We start from the raw sequence: 23,949 nt of genomic DNA, 5'->3' as shown, positions 1-23,949 counted from the left end.
ATGTTTAATACAATGAACCTACCAGCGTCGTTTCCAACCAAATCAATGGGAGCAATACATTATGCATTGCTAGGGGGTGGGCCATTAACTTTGTAATTTTCCCACTTGCAATGGTGTAACACTTGTCTTCTCCCTGTCACTAATCCAGAACAGCATAATCAGAAACTCAACGCCTGGGCAATTCCTAATTCGTAAGAGAAAGTTTGTAGTCTGATAGGAAATCCTTCTTCACCTCGAGCCTGAAACCTCTCTTGGTCATAGTCTTTCCTACCCCTCTCTATTTTATTGATACTACCGTGGCCGTCGCTTCACTGAGCTTTCCTCTCTTTTGTTCTTCTGAAGCTCCAGATACGGCCTCCTCCCTCCATCCTCATTATGTTAAATTTAAGAATCATCGCACCATTTCCAACCCTTAACTCATTCTATCTCAGAAGAGTGGAGAATGCCTTACCTCCTCCAGCCGTCCCACTCTCCTACAATCTGCAACTTTTGTAAACATAAACTTGCTAAGTAATACAGCTCAAACTGCTTTACCCACTGAATGACTTTTTGAAGTGAAGTGACTACCTAACTACTGTTATAGCAACAGAAAATGCTGGAAACACTCAGCAGGTCAGGCAGCATCGAGGAGAGAGACTACTGTTTCTTGATTTGCCTCATCTTCTTTCCTACTCTTTTCAAACTCGGTGTCAATTTAGCTCAGCGCTTGCGCTCTTGTCTGTTAGTTCAGAAGGTCATAGGTTCATGTCCCAGTCTAGGCTGACACTTCAGTGCAGTACTGAGTGGGTGCAGCATTGCCAGAAGTGTTGTCTTTTAGATGAGATATTAAACTAAGAAATGTCTGAACTAAGAGCTGTCTGCTCGTTCAGACATCTAAAAGATCCCTTGACACTATTTTGAAGATGAACAGGGGAGGTGTCCTGGCCAACATTCACCCTCAACCAAAGCAGATTAACTCATCATTTATCTCATTTGCTGATTGTGCCACCTTGCTGTATTTGCCTACAAAACAAAAATGACCACATTTCAAAAGCTGTGAAGTGCTTCAAGACACCCTAAGGATGTGAAAGGCACTATATAAACGCAAGTTCTTTCTTCACAAGAATGAAGAGACTGCTGTAATCCATCTGATGGGTCCCCAAGTTTGAAAAATGCCATGCAGTACTCTAATGCTCATACCTCTTAATCAAAATACTATCCAGCGCCTTATTGAATTTGCGGACTCAAGTCTGTCCCATTTAAGTTGGACTGTGAGATATTGAGATGACCAAATGATCAGATAAATAAATTTGGTTACAAACTGTCCTGCTGCATGGATCATTTTGATGATTAAGAAAGGATTATATGCAAGAAAATATTATCAACATTGTGACTCCAAAGCAAACCTTGTAACAGCAGAAATATTGCTGTAGCAACAAAACGAGTTATTAACAACGTTTGTTGTTGATGCAAGGTTGTTTGCTGACTTTGAATGCAGTTTTTGACAACATTTTTCACCAAAGGCTATGTCCCCTCCCACTACACGACAGTCTTCTGGGTCAGCTGTGGGAATGCCTGCCATTGTTCATGTTACAGTTGCTTTTCCCTCTCCATCCTCTTCCTCCTCCCTGCATCCTCACCAATATTCCCTCTAATTTTTTTCATGCCAGGTCCCTTTAAATGCATGGTATCTTCCAACAGCAACAGCTTGTGAGCGGCCTGTGTGGGACCTCCCGATTGATGCGCGGCCGCACGCCCGTGCACCTTAGGGGGATCATTGATCCTCACTGTGTTGAAATCAAGGCTTATCGCATCATCTCCAACCCCCTTCCCAGGAACTCAAAACTGTGGCACTCCTTAACTCACTCCATCTTCTCTCCCTCCCACCTCGCCCACAATCTTCAGGCTTTTAAAAGCCAAGCTTCAAGTCACTTAACTAGTACTTCTTTATTTACTGTGTCTTCTTTTACCCTTTCCAACTTTAATGATGCCATGCATTAGTGCTTCAGATGGTAGCAGTCTTGCCTCTGAGCCAGGAGGTGACTAATTCAAGTCCCACTCCAGAGACTTGAGCACAAAATCTAGGCTTGACACTCCCAGTGCAGGTGAGGGAGTGCTGCACTGTTGGAGGCAACATCTTTCAGATGAGACGTTAAACTGAGGCCCCGTCTGCCCTCTCAGGTGGACGTGAAAGATCTCATGGCACTATTTCGAAGAAGAGCACGGGAGCTATCACCGGTGTCCTAGCCAATATTTATCCCTCAACCAACATCACTAAAACAGATTATCTGGTCATTATCACATTGCTGTTTGTGGGATCTTGCTGTGTGAAAATTGGCTGCTGCGTCTCCTATATTACAACAGTTACTACACTTCAAAAGTACAATTGGCTGTAAAACACTTTGGGACGTCCTGAGATCATGAAAGCAACATGTGCTGTGGGTTGATGTTTTTTTTCTATGGGGCTTGGTCCACCACCTTGGCTTCACAATAAAGAGACCATGGAACATATCACTACAGAAATGGGATGAAGCTAGGTCACTGGTACACTGGGGTAATTTTCCATGTACATGCTGGAGGCAAGGAACTTCGCCCATCACCACTGGAAAATCCCCCCTACCATTGTCACTTATGGTTTCAGAAGTATGGGAAATGTTTCCACATGGGAGAATCCAAAACTAGGGGTCATAAATATAAGATAGCGACTAATAAATCCAATAAGGAATTCAGGAGAAACTTTTTTACCCAGAGAGTGGTTAGAATGTGGAACTTGCTACAACAAGGAGTAGTTGAGGCGAATAGCAGAGATGCATTGAAGGAGAAGCTAGATTAGCACATGAGAAAAGAATAGAAGGATATACTGATCGGGTTAGATGAAGTAGGCTGTGATGAAACCAGTGTGGAGCATAAACACTGGCATAGACCAGTTGGGCTGAATGGCCTGTTTCTGTACTGTAAATTCTATATAAAAAGGAACCCAAATCCAGTACTAATCCAAGAATAAAAATAGCAACATGTGCTGTGGGTTGATGTTGTTTTGCTGTAACAAATGGCCACAGAAATTTTCCCTCTATGTTGCACTAAATGTGTCTTAACCCACACTTCTGAAGAGAACTCCACTACTGTACGAAGATGGCATTTCCATTTCAAAAAACATATTCCCGTGGCATCTCTGAATGAGGCATTCAAATTAGTCCCAACTGGTGTAGAATTTGCGGCAATTTTGAAAAATTTGTTCTCCGGATGTGGATGGCACCGCTAAAGCCGCAGTGATTGTCCATCCCCGATTACCCCGAGAAGGTTATGCTGGGCCTTTTCTTGAACCACTGCAGTTCTTGTGATGAAGGTGCTCCCACAATGGTGTTAGGTAGGGAATTGCAGGGTATTCACCCAATGACAATGAAAGAACATCGATATATGTCCAAGTCAGGATGGAGACAAAATTTGATGGAAAGTGTGAGGTTATGCACTTTGGCAGGAAAAATCATAGAGCAAGTTATTATCTTAATGGCAAGAAACTGGAAAGTACTGAAGTACAAAGGGATCTGAGGGTCCTGGTGCACGAAACTCAAAAGGTTAGTATGCAGGTGCAGCAAGTGATTAAGAAGGCCAATGGAATGTTGGCTTTCATTGCTAGGGGGATAGAATATAAAAATAGGGAGGTATTGCTTCAGTTTTACAAGGTATTGGTGAGACCGCACCTGGAATACTGCGTACAGTTTTGGTGTCCATACTTAAGAAAGGACATACTTGCTCTCGAGTCAGTACAAAGAAGGTTCACTCGGTTAATCCCGGGGATGAGGGGATGGACATATGAGGAGAGGTTGAGTAGATTGGGACTCTACTCATTGGAGTTCAGAAGAATGAGAGGCGATCTTATTGAAACATATAAGATTGTGAAGGGGTTGGATTGGGTGGATGCGGGGAAGATGTTCCCGATGATGGGTGAAACTAGAACTAGGGGGCATAGTCTTAGAATAAAGGGCTACTCTTTCAAAACTGAGATGAGGAGGAACTACTTCACTCAGAGGGTGGTAGGTCCATGGAATATGCTGCCCCAAAAAGCTGTAGAAGCTACATCATTACATAAATTTAAAACAGAAATAGACAGTTTCCTAGAAGTAAAGGGAATTAAGGGTTACGGGGAGCGGGCAGGAATTTGGACATGAGTCTAGGTTCGGATCGGACATGGCCCTGTGGGTAGCGGAGCGGGCCCAGGGGCCGTGTAGCCTGATCCTGCTCCTATTTCGTGTATCTAATTCTGTTAGATTCAGGAGATGGTTCTGTGATAGTGGATTGGCGGTTAGGATCAGATCAGCCATGATCTCATTGAATGGCGGAGCAGGCTCGAGGGGCCGATTGGCCTACTCCTGCTCCTATTTCTTATGTTCTTATGACACTGAGCCACATAAGGAGATATTAGGGCAGGTGACCAAAAGTTTGGGCAAAGAGGTAGGTTTCAAGGAGGAGAGAGAGCTGGAGAGGTTTAAGGAGGGAATTCCAGAGCCTAGGGCCTAGACAGCTGAAGGCACAGCCTGGTTGAGAATACCCAAGCCTATTTCACTTGGGGTCCTGACAGATGCCAAAGATCAAGGAAGCATTCAATCTGCTCTGAGTTTGAACCTAGGCTCCAGGTTAACATTGATAGAAATGAGAATTCGACTGCAAGTCTTTAGAGTGGAACAGCGCTGTGCGTTATTTGCACAGGCGTGTGAAACTCCTTTGCCATGTTGCTTTCATGAAGGCATCAACCTGTTTAAAGTAAATAGTTTAACACCTTCCCTCAAAATAGCAGTGAAGACATTTCATCCACGTCTCCTAACTCATTCATTAATAATATTGCGATCCCACCCCAGAATTACAAAGTGTCATCTCTTTCTTTAACCCTGCTACTGGAGAAGGCTTTCTAACATATCATGGGTCATCCTGGAGATGTTTTGAAGAGCTTAGCTCCAACTTCCTGCTCTTGTGAAACAACTCATCCCAAGGGGGATGATTGGACGTTTAATGATGCAGTCGTAACCACTAATTACAAGGCAACACAAAATGTTATCAGAGCCACGCCTTACTACTCAGTGAATGTAAATAAATAGCCTAAAGGAGATAATTAGGTATAATAGCAAAATACTGTGGATGCTGGCAATCCGAAATAACAACAGAAAATGCTGGAAAAACTCAGCAGGCCAGGCAACATCCGTGGAGAGAGAAATAGAGTCAACGTTTCTGGTCGAAACCCTTCGTCAGGACTGAGAAAACACAGGAAATGAAACAGATTAAAAGGCCAGTTTGGGGGCTGGGAAATGGGGATGAAAGAACAAAAGGGAAGTGAAGAGACATTAAGAGGTATTCAAAACCAGACGAGATGGTGATCGGACTAGTAAAGAGACAAAAGACGGCTCTGGATTAGGTGTGAAATGCGCTGGCAGAATGAGAGACAGCTGCCATGTGGGAGAGAGAAAAAGGGGGAAGGGCACAAAACAAAGGTGTGGATAAAAAATGTATATAAAAATGTAATAGGGGCCGAGGTTATGATCTGAAATTGTTGAACTCGATATTGAGTCCGGAAGGCTGTAAAGTGCCTAATCGGAAGATGAGGTGCTGTTCCTCGAGCTTACGCTGGGTTTCCGTGGAACAGTGCAAGAGCCTGCGGACGGTGAGGTCCGAGTGGGAATGGAGCAGTGAATTAAAATGACAGGCGACCGGAAGCTCGGGGTCACCCTTACGGACTGAACGGAGGTGTTCCGCAAAGCGGTCACCCAATCTGCGTTTGGTCGCCCCAATGTAGAGGAAGTATAAATTAGTCTAGGCCCGTTTTCAGTTCCGGGAGGGAGGTTAGATCAGGCAATATAGGCGAGGAGGGGGAATCGCCAGGTCTCGGGAGGAGAATTCCTGCTCCTCCTGGCTCCACAGAATTTTTTTTTTAAAGCGCCTAACACTTTTTGTTGACGGCCGCGGAGGTCGCTGCAGATTTCTGAGTGGGACGGGCCCAATGCCTGCTTCACTTATCGAGGAGTTAGGCCCCTAATTTACATATTTCTGGGGCCCAATGCTTGCTTTAGGTGACTGCAAGTTTGGCAATGGGACTAACGCCTGCGCAAATTGGGCGCAGGCCATCCCACTGCTAAATTAATATCCCTTGTGCCCGATTTATACCTAAAAACGGCCACAATTTCATACCAATTTCTACCCTTATATGTAAAACCCTTCAAACTGATAATATCATCAGAGGAAGAGGGCTTGGCTGAGCCTATAGCAAAACAAATTTGATGAGCTATCAGCACCTAAGGAAGTATGGAACCAGAGGAGGCCATTTAGCCCATCGTGCCCATTAGTTCCATATACAATCTATCCGAACATGGGTACTACCCAAAATAACAATAGAAAATGCTGGAAAAACTCAGCAGGCCAGACAACATCCATGGAGAGAGAAATAGAGTCAACGTTTCAGGTCGAAACCCTTTGTCACGAGAACTCCGCTACTGTACGAAGATGGCATTTCCATTTCAAAAAACATATTCCCGAGTCGCTTGACAAAGGGTTTCGACCTGAAACGTTGACTCTATTTCTCTCTTCATGGATGTTGCCTGGCCTGCTGAGTTTTTCCAGCACTTTTTGTTGTTATTTCGGATTTCCAGCATCTGCAGTATTTTGCTATCGTACATGGGTACTACCCAACCCATTTAAAGGGCAAGTTTTCAATGGACAATTTCTTGGTAAAGCATTCACACACCAAGTTCCTGCCAGCATTATTTTAAGACAGATGTTAGCCCACTTAAGTGCTCACACCAAAAGATCTCCAGTCAAAAAATGCCCCCTTTAATCTCCTGGCGGAAAGGGCTGGACAATCATTCCCTGCTCCCAAATAAGAGGAAGGATGTTCTTGCCATGGAAGGAGTGCAGCGAAGATTCACCAGACTGATACCTTGGATGGCAGGAATGATGTATGAGGAGAGATTGGGTCGATTGGGCTTGTACTCGCTGGAGTTTAGAAGAATGAGAGGGGATCTCATTGAAACTTATAAAATTCTAACAGGACTAGACAGACTAGATGCTGGAAGGATGTTCCCGATGGCGGGGGAGTCCAGAACCAGGGGTCACAGTCTAAGGATAAGGGGTAAGCCATTTAGGACAGAGATGAGGAGGAATTTTTTCACCCAGAGAGTGGTGAACCTGTGGAATTCTCTACCAAAGAAGGCAGTAGAGGCCAATTCATTAAATGTATTCAAGAAGGAGTTGGATATATTTCTTAAGGCTAAAGGGATCAAGGGATATGGGGAGAAAGCAGGAACAGGGTACTGAATTCGGATGATCAGCCATGATCTCATTGAATGGCAGAGCAGGCTCGAGGGGCCAAATGGCCGACTCCTGCTCCTATCTTCTATGTTTCTTCTATGTTTTATGTTTAAGAGGTCAGAATATTCATCCATCCTCACGTCTCCACTCTTGAAACTGGCCTGTTGTCCTCGACAGACTGACCACTCTCCTTCCCTCCAATGCACCAACTGAAGAATCATTAAACCCCATAGAGTATTAAATCATCCCAATCTATTGCTATAACTTCCAAACCCACTCCTAAGTAGAGATTTATCCATCTCCTTTTTGAAACAGCATCCTCTTCTGTTGTTGTCAGTTTATTCTATGTGCCCCTAATTTGAGAGCAAAAATAAATTCCTTAAATTTTAAAATCGTGTCCTCTATTTTTGCACCAACAGTCTTAGTCAAATAGTCTATCTATAATTAGATCCCCCATAGCATTTTGAAGATACAAATCTCATAGAGCCATAATGGCACAGATATAGGACATTTGGCCAATCGAGTCCGTGCCAGCTCTCTGCAGAGCAATCCAGTCAGTCCCATTCCCCCGCTCTATCCCCGTAGCCCTGCAAGTTTATTTCCCTCAAGCGCCTATGCAGTCTCCCCTTGAAAACATTGACTGTCTCTGCTTTCACCACGTCCGTCGGCAGCGAATTCCACGTCATCACCACTCGCTGTGTAAAAAAGTTTTCCCTCACATCCCCCCTGTATCTCTTGCCCAAAACCTTAAATCTGTGCCCCCTAGTCCTTGTACCATCAACTAGTGGGAACAGCCTTTCCCCGTCTAGCCTATCCAAACCCGTCATAATCTTGTACACCTCGATCAAATCACCCCTCAACCTCCTTTGCTCTAATGAAAACAAATCCAGCTTCTCCAACCTGTCCTTGTAGCTAAGATCCCCCATCCCCTGAACCATTCTGGTAAATCTCCTCTGCACCCTCACATCCTTCCTAAAGTGTGGTGACCAGAACTGGACGCAATACTCCAGTTGTGGCCTAACCAGCGCTTTATAAAGATTCAGCATAACTTCTCTACTTTTGTACTCAGTACCTCTATTTATGAAGCCCAAGATCCCATATGCTTTGTTAACCACTCTCTCAATATGTCCCGCCACCTTCAGGGACCAAGTCACATTAACTTCCAGGTCCTTCTGTCCCTGCATTCTCTTTAAAACTGTGCCATTAAGTGTATATTGCCTCTCCCTGTTCCTTCTGCCAAAATGCATCACCTCACACTTCTCTGCATTACATTCCATCTGCCAATTGTCTGCCCATTCTGCTAGTCTTTCTATGTCCTGTTGCAGTTGATTGATATCATCACTGTTTGCCACACCCCCTAATTTGATGTCATCGCCAAATTTAGAAATTCTACTCTGTATTTCAATATCCAGGTCATTTATACATATCAAAAAAAGCATCGCTCATCAATCTTCTTTTCTATAACATTGAATCCAAAATCTAAGAATCCTCCGTATGACTTGTCACCAAGCCCTATGCAATGCATTCTTATCCTCATCTATGATTGACATTGAAAATTACATACAATCACCTGGACATTACTGCTGGCAGTATTAGTGTACAACCACATAATGTGTGTTTAGTGTACACCCACTTAACAGGTGCTTGTGATATTAGTGTACAACCACTCATGGTATGTGTATGACAGTAGCTTACAAGCACTTAATGCATGCACTTGGTATTACTGTGCAAACACTTAACATTTGCGTTTGCTCTCCCTCTGCGTGCTATTTAAATGAGACCCTTTTAAAATAAGTAAAATTAACATCTCCAGAAACATAGTGGAGAGAGGAATTTCACACAAACATGTAAAAAGTTCATCTGCTAATATTAAAAATAGTAATTTCTAAGTAATTCCGAATATATAAAATGTGGTCCCCATGATCTGATAAGATTTAGATAATTTCTTTCTAGTTAGAGAGATTCTACATGAAGTTTTAGGGCAATGAGTGAGACAGGCTGTGGATCCTGGAGTGAGGGGTTGTGAATACAGTATATGGGGAATGAGCGAGACCGGCTGTGGATCCTGGAGTGAGGGGTTGTGAATACAGTATATGGGGAATGAGCGAGAGCGGCTGTGGATCCTGGAGTGAGGGGTTGTGAATACAGTAGATGGGGAATGAGCGAGACCGGCTGTGGATCCTGGAGTGAGGGGTTGTGAATACAGTATATGGGGAATGAGTGAGACCGGCTGTGGATCCTGGAGTGGGGGGTTGTGAATACAGTATATGGGGAATGAGCGAGACCGGCTGTGGATCCTGGAGTGGGGGGTTGTGAATACAGTATATGGGGAATGAGTGAGACAGGCTGTGGATCCTGGAGTGAGGGGTTGTGAATACAGTATATGGGGAATGAGTGAGACAGGCTGTGGATCCTGGAGTGAGGGGTTGTGAATACAGTATATGGGGAATGAGCGAGACCGGCTGTGGATCCTGGAGTGAGGGGTTGTGAATACAGTATATGGGGAATGAGTGAGACAGGCTGTGTATCCTGGAGTGGGGGGTTGTGAATACAGTATATGGGGAATGAGTGAGACCGGCTGTGGGTCCTGGAGTGAGGGGTTGTGAATACAGTATATGGGAAATGAGTGAGACCGGCTGTGGATCCTGGAGTGAGGGGTTGTGAATACAGTATATGGGGAATGAGCAAGACCGGCTGTGGATCCTGGAGTGAGGGGTTGTGAATACAGTATATGGGGAATGAGTGAGACCGGCTGTGGATCCTGGAGTGAGGGATTGTGAATACAGTATATGGGGAATGAGTGAGACAGGCTGTGGATCCTGGAGTGAGGGGTTGTGAATACAGTATATGGGGAATGAGTGAGACAGGCTGTGGATCCTGGAGTGGGGGGTTGTGAATACAGTATATGGGGAATGAGCGAGACCGGCTGTGGATCCCGGAGTGAGGGGTTGTGAATACAGTATATGGGGAATGAGCGAGACCGGCTGTGGATCCTGGAGTGGGGGGGTTGTGAATACAGTATATGGGGAATGAGTAAGACAGGCTGTGGATCCTGGAGTGAGGGGTTGTGAATACAGTATATGGGGAATGAGCGAGACCGGCTGTGGATCCTGGAGTGAGGGATTGTGAATACAGTATATGGGGAATGAGCGAGACCGGCTGTGGATCCTGGAGTGAGGGATTGTGAATACAGTATATGGGGAATGAGCGAGACCGGCTGTGGATCCTGGAGTGAGGGATTGTGAATACAGTATATGGGGAATGAGCGAGACCGGCTGTGGATCCTGGAGTGAGGGGTTGTGAATACAGTATATGGGGAATGAATGAGACCGGCTGTGGATCCTGGAGTGAGGGGTTGTGAATACAGTATATGGGGAATGAGTGAGACCGGCTGTGGATCCTGGAGTGAGAGGTTGTGAATACAGTATATGGGGAATGAGCGAGACCGGCTGTGGATCCTGGAGTGAGGGGTTGTGAATACAGTATATGGGGAATGAGTGAGACAGGCTGTGGATCCTGGAGTGAGGGGTTGTGAATACAGTATATGGGGAATGAGTGAGACCGGCTGTGGATCCTGGAGTGAGGGGTTGTGAATACAGTATATGGGGAATGAGTGAGACCGGCTGTGGATCCTGGAGTGAGGGGTTGTGAATACAGTATATGGGGAATGAGCGAGACCGGCTGTGGATCCTGGAGTGAGGGGTTGTGAATACAGTATATGGGGAATGAGTGAGACCGGCTGTGGATCCTGGAGTGGGGGGTTGTGAATACAGTATATGGGGAATGAGCGAGACCGGCTGTGGATCCTGGAGTGAGGGGTTGTGAATACAGTATATGGGGAATGAGCGCGACCGGCTGTGGATCCTGGAGTGAGGGGTTGTGAATACAGTATATGGGGAATGAGTGAGACAGGCTGTGGATCCTGGAGTGAGGGGTTGTGAATACAGTATATGGGGAATGAGTGAGACCGGCTGTGGATCCTGGAGTGAGGGGTTGTGAATACAGTATATGGAGAATGAGTGAGACCGGCTGTGGATCCTGGAGTGAGGGGTTGTGAATACAGTATATGGGAAATGAGTGAGACCGGCTGTGGATCCTGGAGTGGGGGGGTTGTGAATACAGTATATGGAGAATGAGTGAGACCGGCTGTGGATCCTGGAGTGAGGGGTTGTGAATACAGTATATGGGGAATGAGTAAGACAGGCTGTGGATCCTGGAGTGGGGGGTTGTGAATACAGTATATGGGGAATGAGTGAGACAGGCTGTGGATCCTGGAGTGAGGGGTTGTGACTACAGTATATGGGGAATGAGTGAGATAGGCTGTGGATCCTGGAGTGAGGGGTTGTGAATACAGTGTATGGGGAATGAGTGAGCCAGGCTGTGGATCCTGGAGTGAGGGGTTGTGAATACAGTATATGGGGAATGAGTGAGACTGGCTGTGGATCCTGGAGTGAGGGATTGTGAATACAGTATATGGGGAATGAGTGAGACAGGCTGTGGATCCTGGAGTGAGGGGTTGTGAATACAGTATATGGGGAATGAGTGAGACAGGCTGTGGATCCTGGAGTGGGGGGTTGTGAATACAGTATATGGGGAATGAGCGAGACCGGCTGTGGATCCTGGAGTGAGGGGTTGTGAATACAGTATATGGGGAATGAGTGAGACCGGCTGTGGATCCTGGAGTGGGGGGGTTGTGAATACAGTATATGGGGAATGAGTGAGACAGGCTGTGGATCCTGGAGTGGGGGGTTGTGAATACAGTATATGGGGAATGAGTGAGACCGGCTGTGGATCCTGGAGTAAGGGGTTGTGAATACAGTATATGGGGAATGAGTGAGACCGGCTGTGGATCCTGGAGTGGGGGGTTGTGAATACAGCATATGGGGAATGAGTGAGATAGGCTGTGGATCCTGGAGTAAGGGGTTGTGAATACAGTATATGGGGAATGAGTGAGACCGGCTGTGGATCCTGGAGTGAGGGGTTGTGAATACAGTATATGGGGAATGAGTGAGACAGGCTGTGGATCCTGGAGTGAGGGGTTGTGAATACAGTATATGGGGAATGAGTAAGACAGGCTGTGGATCCTGGAGTGGGGGGTTGTGAATACAGTATATGGGGAATGAGTAAGACAGGCTGTGGATCCTGGAGTGAGGGGTTGTGAATACAGTATATGGGGAATGAGCGAGACCGGCTGTGGATCCTGGAGTGAGGGGTTGTGAATACAGTATATGGGGAATGAGTGAGACCGGCTGTGGATCCTGGAGTGAGGGATTGTGAATACAGTATATGGGGAATGAGCGAGACCGGCTGTGGATCCTGGAGTGAGGGGTTGTGAATACAGTATATGGGGAATGAGCGCGACCGGCTGTGGATCCTGGAGTGAGGGGTTGTGAATACAGTATATGGGGAATGAGCGAGACCGGCTGTGGATCCTGGAGTGAGGGGTTGTGAATACAGTATATGGGGAATGAGCGAGACCGGCTGTGGATCCTGGAGTGAGGGGTTGTGAATACAGTATATGGGGAATGAGCGAGACCGGCTGTGGATCCTGGAGTGAGGGGTTGTGAATACAGTATATGGGGAATGAGTGAGACCGGCTGTGGATCCTGGAGTGGGGGGTTGTGAATACAGTATATGGGGAATGAGCGAGACCGGCTGTGGATCCTGGAGTGAGGGGTTGTGAATACAGTATATGGGGAATGAGCGCGACCGGCTGTGGATCCTGGAGTGAGGGGTTGTGAATACAGTATATGGGGAATGAGTGAGACAGGCTGTGGATCCTGGAGTGAGGGGTTGTGAATACAGTATATGGGGAATGAGTGAGACCGGCTGTGGATCCTGGAGTGAGGGGTTGTGAATACAGTATATGGGGAATGAGTGAGACCGGCTGTGGATCCTGGAGTGAGGGGTTGTGAATACAGTATATGGGAAATGAGTGAGACCGGCTGTGGATCCTGGAGTGGGGGGGTTGTGAATACAGTATATGGAGAATGAGTGAGACCGGCTGTGGATCCTGGAGTGAGGGGTTGTGAATACAGTATATGGGGAATGAGTAAGACAGGCTGTGGATCCTGGAGTGAGGGGTTGTGAATACAGTATATGGGGAATGAGTAAGACAGGCTGTGGATCCTGGAGTGGGGGGTTGTGAATACAGTATATGGGGAATGAGTGAGACAGGCTGTGGATCCTGGAGTGAGGGGTTGTGACTACAGTATATGGGGAATGAGTGAGATAGGCTGTGGATCCTGGAGTGGGGGGTTGTGAATACAGTGTATGGGGAATGAGTGAGCCAGGCTGTGGATCCTGGAGTGAGGGGTTGTGAATACAGTATATGGGGAATGAGTGAGACTGGCTGTGGATCCTGGAGTGAGGGATTGTGAATACAGTATATGGGGAATGAGTGAGACAGGCTGTGGATCCTGGAGTGAGGGGTTGTGAATACAGTATATGGGGAATGAGTGAGACAGGCTGTGGATCCTGGAGTGGGGGGTTGTGAATACAGTATATGGGGAATGAGCGAGACCGGCTGTGGATCCTGGAGTGAGGGGTTGTGAATACAGTATATGGGGAATGAGCGAGACCGGCTGTGGATCCTGGAGTGGGGGGGTTGTGAATACAGTATATGGGGAATGAGTAAGACAGGCTGTGGATCCTGGAGTGAGGGGTTGTGAATACAGTATATGGGGAATGAGCGAGACCGGCTGTGGATCCTGGAGTGAGGGATTGTGAATACAGTATATGGGGAATGAGCGAGACCGGCTGTTGATCCTGGAGTGAGGGGTTGTGAATACAGTACATGGGGAATGAGTGAGACCGGCTGTGGATCCTGGAGTGAGGGATTGTGAATACAGTATATGGGGAATGAGCGAGACCGGCTGTGGATCCTGGAGTGAGGGGTTGTGAATACAGTATATGGGGAATGAGTGAGCCCGGCTGTGGATCCTGGAGTGAGAGGTTGTGAATACAGTATATGGGGAATGAGCGAGACTGGCTGTGGATCCTGGAGTGAGGGGTTGTGAATACAGTATATGGGGAATGAGCGAGACGGGCTGTGGATCCTGGAGTGGGGGGGTTGTGAATACACTATATGGGGAATGAGTAAGACAGGCTGTGGATCCTGGAGTGAGGGGTTGTGAATACAGTATATGGGGAATGAGCGAGACCGGCTGTGGATCCTGGAGTGAGGGATTGTGAATACAGTATATGGGGAATGAGCGAGACCGGCTGTGGATCCTGGAGTGAGGGGTTGTGAATACAGTATATGGGGAATGAGTGAGACCGGCTGTGGATCCTGGAGTGAGGGATTGTGAATACAGTATATGGGGAATGAGCGAGACTGGCTGTGGATCCTGGAGTGAGGGGTTGTGAATACAGTATATGGGGAATGAGTGAGACCGGCTGTGGATCCTGGAGTGAGGGGTTGTGAATACAGTATATGGGGAATGAGTGAGACAGGCTGTGGATCCTGGAGTGGGGGGTTGTGAATACAGTATATGGGGAATGAGCGAGACCGGCTGTGGATCCTGGAGTGAGGGGTTGTGAACACAGTATATGGGGAATGAGCGAGACCGGCTGTGGATCCTGGAGTGAGGGGTTGTGAATACAGTATATGGGGAATGAGTGAGACCGGCTGTGGATCCTGGAGTGAGGGGTTGTGAATACAGTATATGGGGAATGAGTGAGACCGGCTGTGGATCCTGGAGTGAGAGGTTGTGAATACAGTATATGGGGAATGAGCGAGACCGGCTGTGGATCCTGGAGTGAGGGGTTGTGAATACAGTATATGGGGAATGAGCGAGACCGGCTGTGGATCCTGGAGTGAGGGGTTGTGAATACAGTATATGGGGAATGAGCGAGACCGGCTGTGGATCCTGGAGTGAGGGGTTGTGAATACAGTATATGGGGAATGAGTGAGACCGGCTGTGGATCCTGGAGTGGGGGGTTGTGAATACAGTATATGGGGAATGAGCGAGACCGGCTGTGGATCCTGGAGTGAGGGGTTGTGAATACAGTATATGGGGAATGAGCGCGACCGGCTGTGGATCCTGGAGTGAGGGGTTGTGAATACAGTATATGGGGAATGAGTGAGACAGGCTGTGGAACCTGGAGTGAGGGGTTGTGAATACAGTATGTGGGGAATGAGTGAGACAGGCTGTGGATCCTGGAGTGGGGGGTTGTGAATACAGTATATGGGGAATGAGTGAGACAGGGTGTGGATCCTGGAGTGAGGGGTTGTGAATACAGTATATGGGGAATGAGTGAGACAGGCTGTGGAACGTGGAGTGAGGGGTTGTGAATACAGTATATGGGGAATGAGTGAGACAGGCTGTGGATCCTGGAGTGGGGGGTTGTGAATACAGTATATGGGGAATGAGTGAGACCGGCTGTGGATCCTGGAGTGAGGGGTTGTGAATACAGTATATGGGGAATGAGCGAGACCGGCTGTGGATTCTGGAGTGAGGGGTTGTGAATACAGTATATGGGGAATGAGTGAGACCGGCTGTGGATCCTGGAGTGAGGGGTTGTGAATACAGTATATGGGAAATGAGTGAGACCGGCTGTGGATCCTGGAGTGGGGGGGTTGTGAATACAGAATATGGGGAATGAGTGAGACCGGCTGTGGATCCTGGAGTGAGGGGTTGTGAATACAGTATATGGGGAATGAGTGAGACAGGCTGTGGATCCTGGAGTGAGGGGTTGTGAATACAGTATATGGGGAATGAGTGAGACAGGCTGTGGATCCTGGAGTGGGTGGTTGTGAATACAGTATATGGGGAATGAGTGAGACAGGGTGTGGATCCTGGAGTGAGGGGTTGTGAATACAGTATATGGGGAATGAGCGAGACCGGCTGTGGATCCTGGAGTGAGGGGTTGTGAATACAGTATATGGGGAATGAGTGAGACCGGCTGTGGATCCTGGAGTGAGGGGTTGTGAATACAGTATATGGGAAATGAGTGAGACCGGCTGTGGATCCTGGAGTGGGGGGGTTGTGAATACAGAATATGGGGAATGAGTGAGACCGGCTGTGGATCCTGGAGTGAGGGGTTGTGAATACAGTATATGGGGAATGAGTAAAACAGGCTGTGGATCCTGGAGTGAGGGGTTGTGAATACAGTATATGGGGAATGAGTAAGACAGGCTGTGGATCCTGGAGTGGGGGGTTGTGAATACAGTATATGGGGAATGAGTAAGACAGGCTGTGGATCCTGGAGTGGGGGGTTGTGAATACAGTATATGGGGAATGAGTGAGACAGGCTGTGGATCCTGGAGTGAGGGGTTGTGACTACAGTATATGGGGAATGAGTGAGACAGGCTGTGGATCCTGGAGTGAGGGATTGTGAATACAGTATATGGGGAATGAGTGAGACAGGCTGTGGATCCTGGAGTGAGGGGTTGTGAATACAGTATATGGGGAATGAGTGAGACAGGCTGTGGATCCTGGAGTGGGGGGTTGTGAATACAGTATATGGGGAATGAGCGAGACCGGCTGTGGATCCTGGAGTGAGGGGTTGTGAATACAGTATATGGGGAATGAGCGAGACCGGCTGTGGATCCTGGAGTGGGGGGGTTGTGAATACAGTATATGGGGAATGAGTAAGACAGGCTGTGGATCCTGGAGTGAGGGGTTGTGAATACAGTATATGGGGAATGAGCGAGACCGGCTGTGAATCCTGGAGTGAGGGATTGTGAATACAGTATATGGGGAATGAGCGAGACCGGCTGTGGATCCTCGAGTGAGGGGTTGTGAATACAGTATATGGGGAATGAGTGAGACCGGCTGTGGATCCTGGAGTGAGGGATTGTGAATACAGTATATGGGGAATGAGCGAGACCGGCTGTGGATCCTGGAGTGAGGGGTTGTGAATACAGTATATGGGGAATGAGTGAGACCGGCTGTGGATCCTGGAGTGAGGGGTTGTGAATACAGTATATGGGGAATGAGTGAGCCCGGCTGTGGATCCTGGAGTGAGGGGTTGTGAATACAGTATATGGGGAATGAGTGAGCCCGGCTGTGGATCCTGGAGTGAGGGGTTGTGAATACAGTATATGGGGAATGAGTGAGCCCGGCTGTGGATCCTGGAGTGAGAGGTTGTGAATACAGTATATGGGGAATGAGCGAGACGGGCTGTGGATCCTGGAGTGGGGGGGTTGTGAATACAGTATATGGGGAATGAGTAAGACAGGCTGTGTATCCTGGAGTGAGGGGTTGTGAATACAGTATATGGGGAATGAGCGAGACCGGCTGTGGATCCTGGAGTGAGGGATTGTGAATACAGTATATGGGGAATGAGCGAGACCGGCTGTGGATCCTGGAGTGAGGGGTTGTGAATACAGTATATGGGGAATGAGTGAGACCGGCTGTGGATCCTGGAGTGAGGGATTGTGAATACAGTATATGGGGAATGAGCGAGACCGGCTGTGGATCCTGGAGTGAGGGGTTGTGAATACAGTATATGGGGAATGAGTGAGACCGGCTGTGGATCCTGGAGTGAGGGGTTGTGAATACAGTATATGGGGAATGAGTGAGACAGGCTGTGGATCCTGGAGTGGGGGGTTGTGAATACAGTATATGGGGAATGAGCGAGACCGGCTGTGGATCCTGGAGTGAGGGGTTGTGAATACAGTATATGGGGAATGAGCGAGACCGACTGTGGATCCTGGAGTGAGAGGTTGTGAATACAGTATATGGGGAATGAGCGAGACCGGCTGTGGATCCTGGAGTGAGAGGTTGTGAATACAGTATATGGGGAATGAGCGAGACCGGCTGTGGATCCTGTGAATACCGTATATGGGGAATGAGCGAGACCGGCTGTGGATCCTGGAGTGAGAGGTTGTGAATACAGTATATGGGGAATGAGTGAGACCGGCTGTGGATCCTGGAGTAAGGGGTTGTGAATACAGTATATGGGGAATGAGCGAGACCGGCTGTGGATCCTGGAGTGAGGGGTTGTGAATACAGTATATGGGGAATGAGTGAGACAGGCTGTGGATCCTGGAGTGAGGGGTTGTGAATACAGTATATGGGGAATGAGTGAGACCGGCTGTGGATCCTGGAGTGAGAGGTTGTGAATACAGTAAAAGGGGAATGAGCGAGACCGGCTGTGGATCCTGGAGTGGGGGGTTGTGAATACAGTATATGGGGAATGAGTGAGACCGGCTGTGGATCCTGGAGTGAGGGGTTGTGAATACAGTATATGGGAAATGAGTGAGACCGGCTGTGGATCCTGGAGTGGGGGGGTTGTGAATACAGAATATGGGGAATGAGTGAGACCGGCTGTGGATCCTGGAGTGAGGGGTTGTGAATACAGTATATGGGGAATGAGTGAGACCGGCTGTGGATCCTGGAGTGAGGGGTTGTGAATACAGTATATGGGGAATGAGTGAGACAGGCTGTGGATCCTGGAGTGAGGGGTTGTGACTACAGTATATGGGGAATGAGTGAGATAGGCTGTGGATCCTGGAGTGGGGGGTTGTGAATACAGTATATGGGGAATGAGTGAGCCAGGCTGTGGATCCTGGAGTGAGGGGTTGTGAATACAGTATATGGGGAATGAGTGAGACCGGCTGTGGATCCTGGAGTGAGGGGTTGTGAATACAGTATATGGGTAATGAGTGAGACAGGGTGTGGATCCTGGAGTGAGGGGTTGTGAATACAGTATATGGGGAATGAGCGAGACAGGCTGTGGATCCTGGAGTGAGGGGTTGTGAATACAGTATATGGGGAATGAGTGAGACCGGCTGTGGATCCTGGAGTGAGTGGTTGTGAATACAGTATATGGGGAATGAGTAAGACAGGCTGTGGATCCTGGAGTGAGGGGTTGTGGCAGTGCAACAAAGGTTCACTAGATTGATTCCTGGGATGAGAGGGTAGACGTACGAGGAGAGATTGTTTAGAATGGGCCTATACTCTAGTTTAGAAGAATGAGAGGTGATCTCATTGAAACATATAGATTCTGAGGGGGATTGACAGGGTAGATGCTGAGAGGTTGTTTCCCCTGGCTGGAGAGTCTAGAACTAGGGGGCATAGTCTCAGAATAGGGGGTCGGCCATTTAGTTGAGATGAGGAGGAATTTCTTCATTCAGAGGGTTGTGAATCTTTGGAATTCTCTACACCAATGGGCTGTGGATGCTCAGTCATTGAGTATGTTCAAGATTTTTGGACACCTAAAGGAACCAAGGGACATGGGGATCAGGCGGGAAAGTGGAGTTGAGATCAAAGATCAGCCATGATCCTATGGAATGGCTCTAGGGATGGTATGGCCTACTCCTGCTCCCAATTCTTATGGATCCTGAAGTGAGGGAATGTGAATATTCTATTGGGGGAATGAGTGAGACGGACTATGGATCCTGGAGTGAGGGAGTGTGATAACAGTATATGGGGCATGAGGTGTTAAAGCCTACATGTGCAGGTCGCTTACCAGATGACCCGTGTCCCGAGCCCCTGCTGACTCCGGTAGTAATCAGGGTTGGAATGTGAGCCTCTGACCGACAATGATTCGGATGATTTGGTTTTTTAAACGTTCCACGGCAGTTAGAAGAGGTGGATGATGAAAGAGGAACATTTCCACCGGTGAGGTAACTTTCCTGCAGCCTGTGTTAGCAGCCGAATTGTGAAATAGAGATAGGTTTTCAATGCGGTCAATTGCCAGGCAAGATCAATGGGGAACCGTAATTCTTTCATTCATAAAACAAATGCAAAATTGTAGCTACAAAGTATCCTAAAGTAACTGACAAGTGTGACTCTCCTTGACGAGGTTTGACAATCAGTGAATTTTCCCGTGTACGCCACCCAGCTCAAAGCAAAAACGATCAGACCTTTTATAGAGCATCGCGCTCTTGACAATACACGATTTAGGGTTAGGTCTAGGGGTTAGAAGTTGGGGTTGCCACTTTTATTTGGCTCATGCTATTCTTATTCAGTTCTTGCCAATATCTGGTTGTTTTTCTAACCCCTTGTTGGGATTATGGTAGTGGAGTTGCTCCTGGTGCACTTTTTCAAGGAGGCTTTGAGGGTGTCCTTGAAGCGTTTCCTCTGCCCATCTGGGGCTCTCTTGCCGTGTTGGAGCTCCGAGTAGAGCGCTTGTTTTGGGAGTATCAGGCATGCGGACGATGTGACCCGCCCATCGGAGCTGATCGAGCGTGGTCAAAGAGAGAGAGGTCCCTTATATTAGGGAAGTTTTCGCAGGGTCTACAGTTTGTGTTTATTTAATGCATTTTGGGATTAGGAGTTGAGGGCATACTCTGGATCAGGGATAGAGGGTAAATCTGAGTCAAGGTTTGGGGTGGTTGGGGTCAGGATCAGGATTTTTGGGAGGGAATATTTTTGGGGATGTTTTTCGGGTTAGGTTCCGGGTCCAGGTCAGGCTCTGTGCCCTGGGTAGTTAGGATCAGGGAAAGGATTAGTGTTGAGCGGTTTTCTGAGAGGTGAGCGGGTAACCTAGGGTTATGTTTTTGGGTTAGAGACAGGGTTCAGGGTTCAGGGTGATTAGGATTAGGGATTGGGGGGATGTTTGGTTAGTGTTTAGGGTTAGGGTTAAGGGTTGGAACATAAGACAGGAGGAGGCCATTCAGACCCTCGAGCCTGTTCTGCCATTCAATTAGATCATGGCTGATCTGAACCTCAACTCCATTTTACCAGCCTTTATTCCATATGCTTTGATACCCTTACTGCCAAAAAAATCTAGCGACCTCAGTCTTGAACGCTCCAACTGACCCCCAGCATCCACAGAGGGAGTTCCAGATCCACTATCCTCTGTATGAAATGCGTCCTGATTTCACTCCTAAGTGGCCTAGCTCTAATGTTAAGATTATGCCCTTGTTCTGGATTCCTCCACCAGAGGAAATAGTTTCTCTGTATCTACCCTATCGAATCATTTTAACCACCTCGATTAGATCACCCCTCAACCTTCTATACTTAAGGAAATATAAACTAAGCCCCAGTATCATTCTGGTGAATCTGTGCTGCACCCCCTCCAAGGCCCCCTGTTCCATTACTTAAAGGGGCTGCTCCTCGATTTTTGGTTGCACTTCAGTCCCACGCTCCTGATCTTCGGTCACCCGGTGCGGAGGGGAGCGGGCAGGTCGGAGGACCTCCTCGTAGGGACTGCTCCTGGGCCTGGCCAAAGTGGCCATTAACAGGCCCAGGCAGCGGGCGGTGGAGGGGGTCGTCCGGCCCGATTGCCTGCCTCTCTTCCACGGCTATGTTCGCGCCCGGGTGGCCCTGGAGATGGAACACGCGGTGTCCGCCGGCACGCTCGAGGCCTTCCGAGACCGGTGGGTGCCGCGGGGACTGGAGTACATCATCACCCCGGGCAATGTAATTTTAATTTGATTTGATAAGTTTTATTTTAAGTTCTAGTTCATTTACAGTTAATTTACAGTTAACCGGTTCCAACAAAAGAGGACCCCCTCCAAGGCCGATATATCCTTCCTGAGGTTCGGTGCCCAGAACTGAACACAGTGCTCCAGATGGGGTCTGACCAAGGCTCGGTACAACTGAAGCATCACTTCCTCACCTTTGTATTCCAGCCCCCCTCGAGATAAAAAGCCAACATTCCATTTGACTTTTTTGACTACGTTTTGTACCTGTCGACTAACTTTTTGTGATTTGTGTATTTGGCCTCCCTTTGCTCCTCCTCCACGGTTCCTAGTTTCACCTCCATTTAGAAAATATTCCAATTGGTCTTTCTTGGATCCCACACTTTACACTTGGGATTAGGGTTAGGGGGAAGGGTTATAAAAACCCCATGACATGTCCTTAAGTATAAATACTGCAATTGGTCTTTCTTGGATCCCACACTTCACACTTGGGATTAGGGTTAGGGGGGAAGGGTTATAGAAACCCCTAGACATGTCCTTAAGTATAAATACTCCAATTGGTCTTGGATCCATAGTGGATGCCCTCACATTTCGCAATTGGGATTCGGGTGTTCGGATTAGTGATTCGGTTGAGGATAAGAAACCGTTATACACTAAGACGTGTCCTTTTAAAAAGCATATACAGATTCTAGCAAAGTTTTATTTAGAAAAGATATCTTTAACTGCAACAAAATATTTAAATTGAGCCGCCTCCGTGCCATGCACAGGGTTAGAATTGTAACCGTGTTATTTATAACTTTGGGTTCGAATCTCGTTCTCTTAACACCACTGGCAAAAAGAAACAGACACCCAAATAAATAGTCAGTCTCCGCAATCACTGCTAACCTCCCTATCCTTTTCTGTTTCTTTCCTGCTGTTTGATTGTATTTATGCATTATTATTATTCTAGCTCACCAGAGCCACTGGGGAAGAAGGGAAAAAGGATGTTGTATTGTCGACAATGAGCTCTGTTTTCGCCGCTCGCAGGGTTCGCCTTTGGGCCAAAGGACAGACATTTGCACGGCCGAGTAAATATTCCCTGTACTTTTTTTTTAAATGATTAATTGAACGGTGAAATAATCTATGTGTATATAAAATGTGTTTTAGAATGATTTGTTAAACTATGCTGAGGCTTGGTCTTTGGAAGAGGGAGTGGCGCCTTTTGAAGCCTTTCCTGACATGTGGCGAGTGACAGACCAGACAGGAGGAGCCGAGCGAAGGGAAAGGGGGGCGGGTTGGGTTGGGTTGGGTCAGGTTCCCCATCAGAGAAGGTGTGCGCATATTGTCCAGCCGACCTTTGCAGTGCACCAGCGGCCGCTTCCATCCTGCCACTATTCCCTCAGCCCCCAAATCACCAACTCTTGGGGTAACGTGAGACCCGCCCCTTAGAGTTTCTTTTGAAGTTTCGCAAAGTGGATTAAAAAAAAAGTACACACACCGCCCGAGAGGAAATCAAGATGCTGGAGTGTAATGGAATGGACAATGGTAGGTTTACAAAATATTTATATATAAAAGAAGGGAGGGGAGGGAGAATAATCACATGCTTTCTGATGTATAATTTATCAGTTGTATTCAAGAGGAATGGAGTGGAAACGTAAAACATTTTAATGCTATATTATTGTTTAAACAGACCAGTCTGTTCTTTGCTGATGTTTTGTCTGGGATGGGTAGGATTACTAGTCAGTTTCAAAGCCCCCTGAGGTTGAGCTGTGATCAGGGTTTCCCTCCTCTCTCTCGTTTGTGCTGTGTGAATTATATTAGCTTGTGTCTCTCTCGTTGTGCTGTGTAAATTAGGGTTGTTATCTCTCTCTCTCTAAAGTTGACATTTGTCAAGTTCCTGCCCTTTTTACTGGACAAATATCCTTTCTGTCACGCCGCGTGTTTCCTCCTAGATTAAACTGGGGAAATGTATAGTTCCAGACGACGCGTTGGAGAAGGGGTGTGGAGAGAGTCAGAATGCTGGCATTAGTCCACACAAGACAGAGTTGTTAAAATGTAGAGTGCCGCGTCGATGTTCAATTCTATTTCTGTGATGTTCAGCAGGTTTCATTGATGGTATTGTATTGCAATATTCCCAATTGTTTTTTAAAAAGCGTGTGTTTTACAATGTGGCATTCCCTTTATCGGGCAACAGTATGCAAGGGTCAGCACTGTCATGCGAGACGAGCACCCGGCCAGTGAATGGGACTCGTAACATGTCTGCAGTGGGACAGATCACAAGTTTTCTGTCAGAAGAGCCCAGTCATTTAAAATAAAATGTTTTTTGCTACATTTATAAGATTTTATATATATTTGGGAAGGAAGGGAGGGGGGGGGGT

At 47.4% G+C, this 23,949-nt stretch overlaps 1 protein-coding gene and 1 long non-coding RNA gene across 3 annotated transcripts in view; one reads left to right on the top strand and one right to left on the bottom strand.

Moving 5' to 3' along the window:
- The window catches only part of LOC147116930 (uncharacterized), a 56,642-nt gene extending 36,879 nt beyond the window's left edge, over positions 1-19,763 (bottom strand). The window contains exon 1 of the long non-coding RNA XR_015078330.1: positions 19,693-19,763. This is a non-coding gene — a long non-coding RNA (uncharacterized LOC147116930). The remainder of the gene's footprint in view (positions 1-19,692) is intronic.
- Positions 19,764-19,780: 17 nt separating this feature from the next.
- The window catches only part of plcd1a (phospholipase C, delta 1a), a 181,625-nt gene continuing 177,456 nt past the window's right edge, over positions 19,781-23,949 (top strand). The window contains exons 1-2 of one of the 2 annotated variants that reach the window (XM_085987393.1): positions 19,781-19,849; positions 22,542-22,659. In XM_085987393.1, the coding sequence (XP_085843519.1) occupies positions 22,593-22,659 (67 nt within the window). In that variant the 5' untranslated portion in view covers positions 19,781-19,849; positions 22,542-22,592. Of the gene's footprint in view, positions 19,850-22,541; positions 22,660-22,927; positions 23,117-23,949 lie in introns of those variants that run through there. The other variant, XM_085987394.1, reaches the window with a different exon arrangement.

This window comes from Somniosus microcephalus, chromosome 5 (assembly GCF_052327205.1).
Source record: "Somniosus microcephalus isolate GS21.2 chromosome 5, FLI_Smic_1.0, whole genome shotgun sequence".
NCBI classification, from domain to species: Eukaryota; Metazoa; Chordata; class Chondrichthyes; order Squaliformes; family Somniosidae; genus Somniosus; species Somniosus microcephalus.
Note: the sequence above shows the minus strand (reverse complement) of the source record. Positions and strands in the feature narration are given on the sequence as shown.